Source organism: Tenrec ecaudatus, chromosome 2 (genome assembly GCF_050624435.1).
Source record: "Tenrec ecaudatus isolate mTenEca1 chromosome 2, mTenEca1.hap1, whole genome shotgun sequence".
Taxonomy (NCBI): domain Eukaryota; kingdom Metazoa; phylum Chordata; class Mammalia; order Afrosoricida; family Tenrecidae; genus Tenrec; species Tenrec ecaudatus.
The window spans coordinates 208,890,419-208,903,490 of record NC_134531.1 but is presented as its reverse complement, the minus strand read 5'-3'; the positions used below and the strand labels follow the sequence as shown (position 1 = coordinate 208,903,490).

Below are 13,072 nucleotides of genomic sequence, written 5' to 3'. Positions count from 1 at the left end.
TCTAGTTCTTAATTGCTTCCTGCCCCCCCCCCACTATCATGATCCCAATTTTACCTTACAAATCTGACTAGACCAGAGCATGTACACTGGTACAGATAGGAACCATAAGCACAGGGAATCCAGGACAGATGATCCCTTCAGGACCAGTGCTGATAGTGGTGATACTGGGAAGGTGGAGGAAAGGTGGGGTAGAAAGGGGGAACCAATCACAAGGATCTACATATAACCTCCTCCCTGGGGGATGGACAACAGAAAAGTGGGTGAAGGTAGACATCAGACAGTGTGAGATAAGACAAAATAATAATAACTTATAAATTATCAATGGTTTATGAGGGAGGGGAAAAACGAGGAGCTGATACCAAGGGCTCAAGTAGAAAGCAAATGTTTTGAGAATGAGGAGGGCAACAAATGTACAAATGTGCCTGACACACAATGGATGTATGTATGGATTGTGATAAGAGTTGTATAAGCCCCCAATAAAATGATTTAAAAGAAAAAAGGAAAGAGCTTTATATAAAGTAGCAGTTGTTGTACATTAAGAAAACATCCCAGCCCAGTCCAGATCTAGTCTTTAAGTCTGATGTTAGCCTATAGGTCTGATACCAGTCTATAAATTCCTCTTCAGATGCATGCAGCCACGCAATTATGCTGAATGCAGGAAGATCACAGGCCAGTGGGTGGAAAGTCTTGTGGGTCCAGTGGCAGTGGAAGCATCTCAGTGCTGGTCTGGTTCTCCACATGGCTCCCCCAGCTCCAGGGCTCTGGCTCTATCAGCATAGCTCCATGTATCTTGTCAACAGGAATGTCTCACAGGGAGTGCATGTGTATCTGGCATCCATTGAACTATTTATCTCTATTTGCGCCTCCCAAATGAGGTCATCAAGCTGCAACCTGATTGTCAGGCTAGACTCCATCCCTCCACAAGTTGACAGGAGATTATGTAACTGCCACGTCTACCCTGTAGAGTTACTATGAGCTAGCATCAACTCAGTGGCGATGAGTTTTGAAGGTTTATTTTTGGCCTAGTGAGTAAGGCATCCATAATAGTAACACTATTCCCCACCTTAATAGTTTTGTGTGAAACTCACTGCGACCACTTTATTTTTAAATCCTAAGTAAGAGCCGTCCTTGTTGACGAGTTACCTCTGGAATGCAGATGGTACGTTGACTCCAGGAGAGATAAAGGAAAGAAAAGATGCTCCCCTGGCGTGACGCCTACTTCTCATGCAGTCAGCAGCCCCACCAGAGGCCATGAAATTATGGATTGAAGGCCAAATCTGGCCTCCCATGTTTGTAAATAAATTTATTTGCGATGCAACTAAGCTCATTTGTGTACCTGTTATTTGGGGCTGTTGCGTGCCGCACAGATCACCTACCCCGTGAGGTCTAAAATCCCCACACAAACTCACTGCCATCAAGCTGACTCTGACTCGTGTCGCCCCTCTCGTCACGGTGGCACTGCCCCTGTGGGTTTCTGAGACTGTAACTCTACGAGAGTAGAAAGCCCTGCCTTTCTTCCTCGGTGCAACTGGTGGTTTCGACGGCCGGCCTTGTAGATGGCAGCCTCACGTGTCCCCACCACAGCACCAGCGCGCAGCTGTTTATTAAGCCAGTGGCTGTTGCGCTAAGTTCAACTCAGGGTAACCCCAAGCGTTTCAGAATAAACTGTGGGTTTTAATGACTGATTTTTTCAGAAGTAGATTTTCAGGCATTTCTCCTTAGGGATTTCTGGGTGGGCTTAAATTGCCAACGTTTTGGTTAGGAGCCAAACATTTAACTGCTTGAATCATTCAAGGACTCCAGAATTTTGCCTATTTGCTGTAATGGCCAATGTTAGGCGACAACTTGGCTGGGCTGATTCCCAGTGGCTTGGCAGACACTGGTCTGGGTGCTCTTCCGTAATGTAATCTAACTCTCTTCTGTCATGCGGCCTGATGTAATCAGTCGAGAGGGGAGTTTTCTGGGGGCGTGGGCTGTCTCTAGTGTATAAGTGGGTGCTTTGGCAAAGTGTACTCTCTTTCCCTCTCAACCCTGTAATTTTCCTATCCCTTCACCTCTAGATCTTGGAACATAAGTCTCTCAAACAGCAGTTCTCAACCTGTGGGTTGTAACCCCTTTGGGGGTCGAACGACTCTTTCACAGGGGTCGCCTGATTCATCACAGTAGCAAAATTGCAGTGATGAAGTAGCAATGAAAATAATTTTATGCTTGGGGGTCACCACTACATGAGGAACTGCATGAAAGGGTCATGGCATTAGGAAGGTTGAGAACCTCTGCTCTAGAAGTCTCTGACCTTCCTGTTGACCTGCAGATTTTCAAATTTTAGATTCATCAGCCCCAGAAACTATGGGCCAGTCTGCTGTGTGACCTATGGATTCGGGTCTTGGCTCACATAGTTGTAATGACAGGCAAGTCCAAGTCCAGGCAGGCTCCAAGTCTGTGGATCAGATGTTAGGCTGGAGGCATCTCCTGACTTGAGTAGCTGTGGGGGCTGAAGAACCTAAGATGAACAGATTGGTGGCTGCAGAGGCAAATGAATCCAGGACCATCAGTTTAGATGGCAGGCCACTGATGGTTCCCACATTGGCAGGAAATATGGCATGCCATTGGTTCAGATTCAAAGAACTGGAGGTCAATGGGTCAGATGCAGGATCCAGACCTAGAAAAAAGCAAGCAATTGCTAGTGTTCACTTATATCAAGAAAGGCCAGTCCCTGGGAAAATGGACATCATGCTTGGTAGAGGGACAATAAAAAAAGAGGCAGACCCTCAAGGGGGTGAATTGACACCGTGGCTGCCACAGTGGCTCAAGCAATGATTGGGAAGATGGCGTAGGACTGGATCATATTTCGGTTTGTGGTACATAAACTCACTGCCCTTGATTCATCGCGACCCTGATGGGCTTCCTAGACTGTCACTGCTTATGGGAGTCGAAAGCCCAGTCTTTCTCCTCTGTGGCACATCGGGTCGCACTATAAGCTGACAAACTCAATGGCACCTAACAGCAACAAAGAAAACTCAGATGAAGACATTGGCCCTTTGTAGAAACAATTTGCCAGCTCCAGTTTAGAGTCTACTATCGCTGACTTCTGGCCCCACAGCTCCCTCCTCCCTGTCCTCTCGCATCTCTGAGGGTCCCGCAGCATTAGTCCTTTGCTCTGTATATGATTCATGACCAGAGAGTGCAATGCCAAGCAGTTAGAGTCCTACCCTTCCTCCCATCATGGTTTTTCCCCCTTGCTGCCAGAGCAGGGAGATTTTGATCCCGGACATAGTGTCCAGGCGCAAGTCCTCCTGCTTAGTGCTTTCCTTTGCTAAACTTGAAACCACTCCCCACCACAGTCAGTACTGGTTATGTTCATGCTTTATGGCTAGGCACCTCTTGGTTTTTATGGGGAGGACGTTTTGTAATGGAAATTGCGATCGTGCCCAGCAGACAGGACATGGCCTTCTTGAGAAACGTGCCTTACTCCTCTGGAAAGGAAGGGGCCACCATGGGGCCATGCGGGGGCAGAGTTTTCATCAGCGACATCGAGCTAAAGCCTGCTCATCCATGGTTTCACCTGAAATGATGTTCCCTAGGCGGCCTTGGGCTGCTTCAGTTAAAAGCCTAGTCCATTTGTGCCTCTGGCTGGATCACTCCTCCGCTGTTATCACTGGGAATGAAATCCAAAGGGGACTTCAGAAAGTTCATGGAAGTTTTTCCTTACCTTTCAATTCTGTTTTCCCAAGAACTTTTTGAAGCCCCCTGTTACTAATTGGCCTGCACATGTTTTCAGTCAAGGAGAGGGTTTGGGGACTGGAGGGATCCCCTGATAAGCGACACTGGACATGGGGGTTGGACATAGTCCATGATGACCAGTTCTCAATGTGAGTGGCCCTCCATCCTCCAGGCCCGTTAAGTAGGGCTTAAGCTGCCTCTGTGGACTTGCAGGTTGTAGTATCCAAGGTGACCCACAGCACACACTCAGAGCGCTTGCAGTCACCAGGCAGTGAGGTGCAGCAGTGGGTAGGGTGGCCAGTCTGTGGCCCCATGGAGTCTGCAGCCTTGCAGGGAGAGAGCCACTGCACAACAGTCACTGGCTGCTTCCACGACAACCACATGCACGTGGACTTCTTCAAATCCTCAGAGGAGAGGATGCTCAGCTCTATTCATGTGCACAGACGCACTGGAAGATGACCTCGTCTACAGGTACCAGGGCTCTGAGGGGTTTTCAGGCCCTTCCCACAGCTGCTTGGAAGGTGAAATAGGGTGCACCCAGTAGCTTGCAACACCCCCAGCACTGCCTGCTGGTTCCTTGGGAGGGAGGGAGGGAGATTGAGAGAGAGAGAGAGAGAGAGAGAGAGAGAGAGAGAGAGAGAGAGAGAGAGAGAGAGAGGAGAGAGAGAGAGAGAGAGAGAGAGAGAGAGAGAGATCAAAAGCGAGAGAAGAGAGGAGAGATGGGCAAAGGAGAAGGTGGTCTAGCAGCAGCCCTTGGCTAGGAGTCTGGATCACAGGTCAGGGTGCCAGGGCAGAGTTGCTCCCCAAAGTTGGTGGGGTGGTGGTCAGCCAAGGGCCAGCTCGGAGGCCGGGAGAGGCAGCAGAAACTCCCTGGAGGACTCTGACTCTTCTCCGTGGGTGATAACGGTGTGGGGTTGTTTGGGCAGTCTTCTGTGGGGACAGAGTTCTTGCACGCTGGGCCAGCAGGGTCGGGTTCAGGCCTTCGCATGGGGTCCAGTGGGGCCAAGGTGGGTTGGGTCTTCCTGACTCCTCCTGGTTCCTCCCCAGTGGGGGAAGATCCGGAGTCTGTTCTGCAGGCAGTCTTGGGTCCTGTCCCCTTGGGTCCCACGTGGTCAGGGTGGGGAGGCTGGGCTGAGGGCTGCAGCCTGGGGGGCGGGGGGAAGGAGGGTCCTGAATCGAAGGGAGTGGCTTGTCCAGATCCCTGGTCTCCCCAGGTCTCCCAGCCAGTCCCTGCCTGTGCACCGAAGGAATCCCACCCAACAACTGAGACTAGTAAATGCACCAAGTCATTGTCACGTAAGCCCTTCTGGACTGGGGTCCTTGGCTGTTTGCTTTCGCAGCGCAGTGCCCGAGCAGGACGCCGCGCTGGCTGCGCTCCCTCGGGCGGGGTGACGCAGCGCGTGGGTTCGCGGGGCGCCGGGCGAGGGCTGCGGCAGAAGGACCGCCGCTGGCTCGGACGCTGGCGGGCCCCGCGGGCCAGGACAGCCCGTCTGCTCTGCGCGGCCCGAGCGGCGGGCGCGCCGGGGGCTGCGGGCAGGTACGCGCCAGCGCGGCACGGGGCGCAGCGGGCTCAGTCTGGGCTCCAGGAGCGCGGGCAGAGGGCGGGCTGGAGGCGGGGCACGGGAAGCGGGCAGACCCAGAGGAGAGGTGCACCCCGCAGCTGTGCGGGGCAGGCCGGGGCGCAGAGCAGTCAGCAGTCAGGGGGGCCCTCGCTTCGTGAGACTGTCCAGGCGGAGGGTGGGAGGGAGAGGCGGCTCTCTGGACCCTCCGAGTGCAGACACAGGGTCCACGTCTGTGACTGCATCTCTGTGCACCCCTCACCCGCTAAAGCTCTTAATAGCCCCCCAGAGCGCACGCTCACTTCAGTGTTTGGAGGTCGTTGGGCCACCTTGGGGAGGAATGAGCCTGGGAACGGGAGCAGAGGGCACCCAGTCTCCCAGTCACCTGCCTCCTGTGTATCTTGGGGGAAACTTTAGGGCTGGGGGTGGTGGGGAGGTGGCTTGCAGTTAGGACCCCTGGAACTGTGCCTAGGGGCTCCCTTTGTGAGCCTTTGGATGTAGTGCTCAGAGCTTCCTTCTACTTGACCTTGGTTTCTCTTCTTGTGTGTGGGAGGGTGTGGGGGTGGGTAGTGTCTTTCCACCTGCCATCTCCTGATGGAGGGCACTCTGGGGGCTGAGCTCTGCTCTGTGCTACCCTGAGGGCAGAGATGTCTTTCCTCCCTTCACCTGGGCTCCCCTTACAGGCAACCCAGCAGCACCCTCTCCTCTCCAGACTCAGCCAGCTTCCATTTGGACACTCCACATGAGGCCTTCCCCCCACCCACCCCCCGCCCCCTCTGTCGCACCCAGCAGGTACCCCGTGCCAAATTCTCCTCATGGACATGCATTTCCTGTAACTGGGTATCCAGGGTGGGTGCTGTCAGATTCCCTCTGTCACGATCATCTACCCACCCTCTCTCAAGCATCAAGCATCACTTCCAGAACTTTCTTACCACACACCAATCTGCCAGTCTCTTACTGAGAATTGTAGCTATCAACCCAGAAGGCCAAAGCTTGCTCTCAGGTGGGGTGTGAATGGAGCATCGGACTGACCATATGACCCCCTGAGAAGGCTGGATGGAGGAATTGGGGGCTCTGTCAGCCTGGGTTTCAGGGGTCTCTGGGCTCTACAGAGGAGGCAGAGGGCTGAGCCAGCCCTGCTCCCCATGCAGTGGGATTTACAGTGTTTCCAACCAGGCTTTTGGCTAGGTCCCGCAACATCTGACTCAGTTGGGGTGAGTGGGCCGTGTTCCTGAATATTCTCTCTTAGAGTGAAATCTCTTTGCAACTGGAGTTTGAAAACATCCCCTAAGCCCACTAAAGGGAGTGTTGAGCAGGGGGAGAGCCCTCTTCAGTTGCTTGTGGTGAGGTAGTTGGGTGTGTCTTTGTGCCGTCCCATGTTGGATGTTCTAGTCTGGTATAAAGGCAGGCTCTGGCCAGAGGGCTTGCATCTGTTCTGTTGGGAGCTGATGTTGGGAGCACATGGTTCCGTGGAGGTCCCACCTGCGATGTTAGCGCCGGCACTGGCCCCTCCATATGAGGGATCTGAGAAACCCCCCCCCCCCCAGCAGCGTGAGGTGGTCTGGGAGTGGTGAATGTGACTGGAAGCGAGGTGCTGAGCAGTGAGGGGTCGGGTGGGGGTGGGGGCACTTTCCTGAGCCATGAGTTTGGCTGGATTGCTCTGCCCCAACCCCGAGCTGAGCGGCCGTGGGAGGGCTGGCTATGGAGGCACGGTAAGGGCAGGGCCATGACGGTTCTCTGGCCTTGCCCACTGGCCCTCACCAGTAGGCATGGGTGCCCAGTGACTGTGTCTACAGAAGAACGATGAGTGGACCTGGCCATCCTGGTGTGACATGGGTACTGGAGGGGGACTCACAGGGAGGGAGGGAAGTGATACTTGGGGATCGGTTCTCCATGCTGCCATGCAAACAGTCACCCATGTTACAGTCTGTATGGGTTGGCTAGCGCTGCCCTAACAAGATACTGCAAGCTGCAGGCTTGGAACAGCGCACATTTCTTGCCGTATGGACTCTCAGTTCTAAAGCCGGCAGTCCGTATTCAGGGTGTCGGGCTCAGCAGAAGCACACTCTCTTCAAAGATTCAATGAAAATGTACGTCCTTGCCTCTTCCGGCTTCTGGTGGGCGCAGGTGCACTTGGATCATGGCTGCAAAACTCCACCCTCTGCCTCTGCCTCCATGAGTCCGTTTTCTCTGGTCTCCATCTAACTAAGGCCACTGCCATCGGGTCGATTCTAACTCACAGTGACCCTATAGGACAGAGGAGACCAGTCCCCTGGGGTTTCTGAGACCAGAGGTCTGTACGGGAGCAGAACGTCTCATCTTTCTCCCAAGGACAGACTGGTGGGTTCAGAACCCGCTTCCCCACCAGGGCTCCTATAACCAACCCGTAAGGCTTAGGGGCCACTCTGCTCCATTCAGCGTGGCCTCATGTGAATCCAGTGAATTGCATTCACAAACGATCCATTTCCAAACAAGGCCACATTCACATGGAGGTTGCACAGATTGTCTCGGGGGGGGGGGGCGGGGAGGGCACAGTTCCCCATCATACTGGCCTTCAGTAGGGGAGCAAGAGGATGCAGCCTCCAGGGAGAAAAGTGGGGTATTGGGCTCCAGGCAGGGCTTGTGGGCTGGTCAATGCTTGTCTTTCCCATGGGTAAAATGAGGAAAATCATGCCTCTTTTCAAATCCCGCTATCTGCACTGTGACCTCGGCAGTGAAAACCGCATTGGAGCCAGGGGAATGTCTTTGGGAATGTAGATCTGCTCCATTTAGCAGGCTCCTCGTCTCCAGGAGCGGGCGCTGGTGTAATGCTGGCTGAAACCCACTTTGTGGGCCGTGGGAGCACTCTGTTCTTATCTCTGTGAATCTGGAGCAGTGAGCCAGTGTGGGGAGTCATGGAGGCAGTGGCTGTGGCTTGAATACCAGAAGCAGGTGAAGCGATTTGCCTTTCCTGCTGGGCTTGGGGGAGTGGGGGTCCAGGGGGTGGGTGGGGCTTCCTGGCATGTAGCTAGAGATGCAGGGGAGACTGGAGCGCTTTTGGAATTCCCTACAGTTGTGACTTTGTAAAGGGAATTGGGGTCCTTGACTCCAGATCCGTGCTTTCCCACATGGGGAATTCTTCTGACCACTTACAGGGGCCTGAGGTTGCCCTCCTTGTTGACGCACGCTGGGCTTGCCGTGTGTGGGTCTAGTCCATGGGGCAGGAGGAAGGCAGGGCAGAGCCTGAGCATTGAGTTAGAGGTGGAGACCAACCAGCGCAGAGAAGAGGGGCTCTGTGTGGGGTGGGCACGGGGTATGGACGCCTGTCTTATTGGAAAAGCTGCGATTCTCTCAATGGTCACTGAGAGTCAGTCAGTGGTCTCAGTGGCCCCAGGTTGATCAGACAAGGCTTTTTGAGAGAACTTAGGCACAGAAGTCTGTACCAAGCTTCTCATAGCAGCAAGTGTCATCACGTACGGGCCCCCACAGGGCAGTGCAGGGATGGGGCTTATACACGCAGTGCTGTGGGCACAGATCTGGATAAGCGCCCGAGGAAAAGGCACGTCTCATCATAACATGTGCGGTTGTTTCTGGACCTGTGAATGGGTTCTGACTGATATTACCCAAGTCCGGTGTTTGGTGTTTTCCCATGGCCTAGACACTGTCCTATAAGGCATTCTTGTTCTCTCCCAGAGTCCTTTGCAGGGAAATCCCAACGTGTATTGTTCACAGCACCCAGGACGCCAGGGCAGACCATAGGAGAAGCTGCAGGTTGGGACAGCCTCTCCCTCCCCTTGTGTTGGGGGACTGCGTGCACGCAGATCAGGGCCTGCTTCTGGGTCAGAGAGTTCTGAGGTGAGGCCAGCCGAGAGGGACTGGTGGAACATTTGAATGGTGGCTGGCTTAGAGAGGAGGGAAGGGCACAGGAAACCAGCCCTACAGCTGCCACTCCGCAGGAGAAGGGGAAGGCCCGCTGCCACAGCAGGGAGGGGGTGGCTTTGCCACTCCTTGACTCTGTGCCCTCCCCTCCCTGGGAAGGCAGGAAAAGGAAGCGGAGCAAGAGTGAGCCCCCTTCCGAGGTGCCGCTTCACACCACAGTCCAGCCCGGGTTGGGGGAGGGCACGGTGCTGCATTAGAGGGGTGACATTAGCTGGACAGGCAGGCCCTCAGAGAAGATGTGTAGCAGGATGGTTCTCATAGTGTGGGGTGCCAAGAAGCTTTGGCCACGGTTGCCCTTTGGGGCAGTGCTCAGTGACCCTGTGTGCCCCCATGTGTCTTGGTAAATCAGGGACCCCTCAGCTGTGGGGTGCAGACCCCCCTGAGATGGGTGTACTCCACTAACTCAGGGACCGCCTGCTGCAGGTCTGTTCCCTCTTTGTGAATTGGATGGTCATCTGTCCTTCCTGTCTCATGCCCTCACTGCCTGGCAGCATGAAGTGCCTATGGGGTTGGCATGGTGCTGGCAATGCAGGTGCAGGGCATAGTGCTCCACCGAACTGACTTGTGCCCTAGTCAGTGTGTGATGAATCGGTCACAACTTGACCCCTGAGTCCTCCCCACGCCGTGTGCTGGGACTACCCGAGGCTGGGTGGGCAGCATCTGTTTGGCCTGGGACTCCCAGGACAGCCTGCCAGAGGTAGTAGGCTCCAAGCAATGCAGGGACCTACCTCAACCCCCTCAGCCCCCCTTACTTTCCTATCACCAGGAAGAGCAAGTGTGGTTACAAATGGGAGACAACAAAAAAAATGGGCTATGGCCAAGGTTACTGTCCTTACCTGTCTTCTGCTCAATTCCAGCCACCCCATCATGCCGTGTTTCTGGGACCTTGCGCTCAGCCAGCTAGAGGACAGACTGTTCTGATGGTGGAGGCAGCGGCCTGGCAGGAGCTGGGGCAGCCATAATGGAACCTTCAGCCATGAGGAAGCTGGGCTCTGGGCAGGAGGAAGGTTTTGGGGTGCAGCCTAGAAGGACGGCCGACCTGGGACTGGGCCCCAACCTCCGGCGCAGCCATGGCAGTCTCAAGAGCCGGAGGCCGCAGGCTGCCTTTGGTACCGGTGAAAAGGTAGGTCTCCAGTTGGCTGGCCAGCTGTGTCTACCTACAGGCATAGCAGAGGTCAAGGTCAGCCAGAGCCTCTCTGGGACCATCATGGACCACTCAGAGGACAGGGGTCACATCTGGGCTGAGTCTGCTGAGCCAGAGGGCCCAGTCCAGCCATGCCATTCAGGAACAGTGAGTTACAGAGAATCGTGGCTGATAGACCTGTTCCCTGGTGGGGTTTACGCCGGCCTCACACAGCCTCTGGTTGATTAGGAACGCACTGGCCAAACACCGAGACCTTGGGCTGGCCTCAAGGAGTCATTGCCCCCTCCCCGATGGCATCACTATTTTGTGACTTGGCCTGGGACAGTGCTGGGGAACAGGACACCGAAGTACCAGGCCCATCTAAAAATGGATCATGGGAGCTCACTGCATCTCAGGTGCCTGCTAAGGCAGGTAGTCGGGCCCAATCAAACTAGTTGGCCTTGGGTGAACCCCCAGCCCACAGTGACCCCATGGATGTCTCAGTAGCCCTGTGCTGCCTAGAGCTTACAATGGCTGGTTTATAAACAAACAGATTGCCAGCCCTTTCTTTGGAGGTCCCTCGGGTTAGATAGGGTTAGCAGCTGACCCTGTCACCCAGTAGGGTGTCGCACCTTATGCTTGACGGCTAGGGAAACTTCCACCTGCTGTCCCACCAGGAGGAAAGGCAGGTATCCCAACCCCTAGGCCACCATGCTATTCCTGAGGGCTGTGATATCGACAGGCACCTTGTCAATGGCAGTCCACATTCAGATTGGGCCTGAGGGAAAAGTGATTGCCTACTGCACCCCTGAGAGCCCCTTTGGGGGTTAGGGTGGTCTTAATCTTCAGTGTGGGTCCAAGCACCTAGATCTCACTTCGCCACTTGGAAACCTGGTTCCCGTGTGTCAGGGGGCCGGCGCTCAGCAAGGCGAGTCTTGTGCTTTGGAATACACATGGTTTCGAAGTGTGATGGTCTCTGAGTGCCCTTTCAACCCCCAGCAAGGAAATCTCAGCTCATGGATTCTGGCAAATATCAAGAAGAAAGAATGCATGTATTTCGTCGAAAGCTGCAAGGTGTCAGATACCGGGTAAGTGGAATGCTCCGGTTTTTCAAGGCCAACTCTCTCCTCGCACTTGGTCTTCATCCGTCCAGCCCTCAGGGAGGGGTGCTCTGCTTAGATGCGGGGCTGATCGGGCCCTGCTGCAGGGTTCTTACTCCTGTTGCTGTCAGCCGCTGTGAAAAAAAACCTGCCTAGCAGACCGGTGGGGGGTGGTCTTGCCTGCATTGGGCAGCATTGAAGTTGGGCTTCCTAGTGGAAGGTGAGAATTCTACCATTGACCCACCCAGGCCCACTAACGACCCCCTTCTGTCTGCTGAAGGTCGAAGGTCGAGTCCTTGAAGCATTTCCACCCCTTCCCTTGAGGCCCCTGTGGGCGTGTGTTCCACCCCAGTCTGCTTCCAGAGGAGTACCCCCAGGGGCTTCAAGCTTCAATGACTCCTCTGTGGCTACCTGGGGAGCCCACACGAGGTTGCTTGGACTTGAACCCAGTGGCTTGGGTTCTGGAGAAGGCTGCTTCTCGGGAGTGGCATGTTGGGATGGTGTCTCTGGAGGGAATCCCAGGCAAGTCCACAGTCCTTATATTTCATGGGATGTCGCGGTCCAGAGAGGGCCTCCTGACTTCCTTCAAAGTTCACCCACACCTCTGCCTCTGCCTGCTCCCTGAGCCTATGGTGTGGGGCTGCTAATCCAGGCCCCCTCCCAAGGGCAACCAATGCTGGCTGGGCTGTCTCTCAGGTCTCTGACACCGCCACCCAGGGCTGGTGGCTCTCTACAGGGCTGCTCATGTGTGTGTGGGTTCACATGGTTCACCTTAGATGGGCACAGACAACACCACCAGGGAGCTTGGCACAGCAGTGCACCCACCAGCCACCTTTAAGGTCCGACTTCAACTGCCTCCATTGCAGGCTTTGCATACCTCCTTCCCCCCTCACCGCCTCCCACCCCGTGTCTGGTCCTCCACATAGATATCCTCTATTCTGGGTGTCTCCACAAGTGTGCCATGTTCTTTCTTGGCCCCTCTGTGCCTTCTTCAAGCCCTGGTGAGCTCCTGTTTGCCCTCCAAGACCTTTTGCAGATGTTGCCTCTACTGTGAAGCCCTCCTTGATTACAACCCTCTAGCAGGAAATCACCTTTTCTTGTGTAATGATGTATCTACTCGCTACCGGTTGGTTGTCAATGGCAAGTGTAGTCTTGTGTTTCTCTTTCTTGGGAGCGGCTGGGACCAAGGCGTGCTTATTTATACGGCGTGTGCTGGACACAGCATTGGCATTTGATGGCTGCCTGCTGAAGAAGGGAGGAACACACCCATCGAGGAACAGCCTTGGGTGTCAAAGAGAAGGGGGCTGTGGTACGCAATGCGGTGTGGATGATGAGAAGTGAGGGTGTCATTCCCTGAACTCGCGAGTTCTAGTCCTGCGTCCTGGGATATGGCCAGGGTGTTCGTGCTGAAAACCAACCTCCTTTCACCCCAATAACCTGGCTTCTTTTCAGACACGCATCTCACTTGATCACTGGGCTATGCCTGGAATAGCCCCCTGAGCGAATGTAAATCGCCACTGTGCACCAGGGCACAACGTCACCGCTAGTCACCTCTAATGGACGTGGTCCATGATCAGAGTGCCCAGTTCAGAACAGTCTATTCTGACAACCTGCCAGGAAGTACTTTGCACTGAGGTCTCCAGCTCGGACTG

The 13,072-nt window shown here is 54.7% G+C and overlaps 1 protein-coding gene across 3 annotated transcripts in view; it reads left to right on the top strand.

Annotated features, from left to right (window-relative positions):
* Window positions 1-10,158: 10,158 nt before the first annotated feature.
* TRPM2 (transient receptor potential cation channel subfamily M member 2) overlaps window positions 10,159-13,072 on the top strand; it is an 88,789-nt gene continuing 85,875 nt past the window's right edge. For all 3 annotated transcript variants that reach the window (XM_075543342.1, XM_075543341.1, XM_075543340.1), the window contains exons 1-2: window positions 10,159-10,320; window positions 11,320-11,408. In XM_075543342.1, coding sequence (XP_075399457.1) covers window positions 10,159-10,320; window positions 11,320-11,408 — 251 coding nt within the window. The remainder of the gene's footprint in view (window positions 10,321-11,319; window positions 11,409-13,072) is intronic.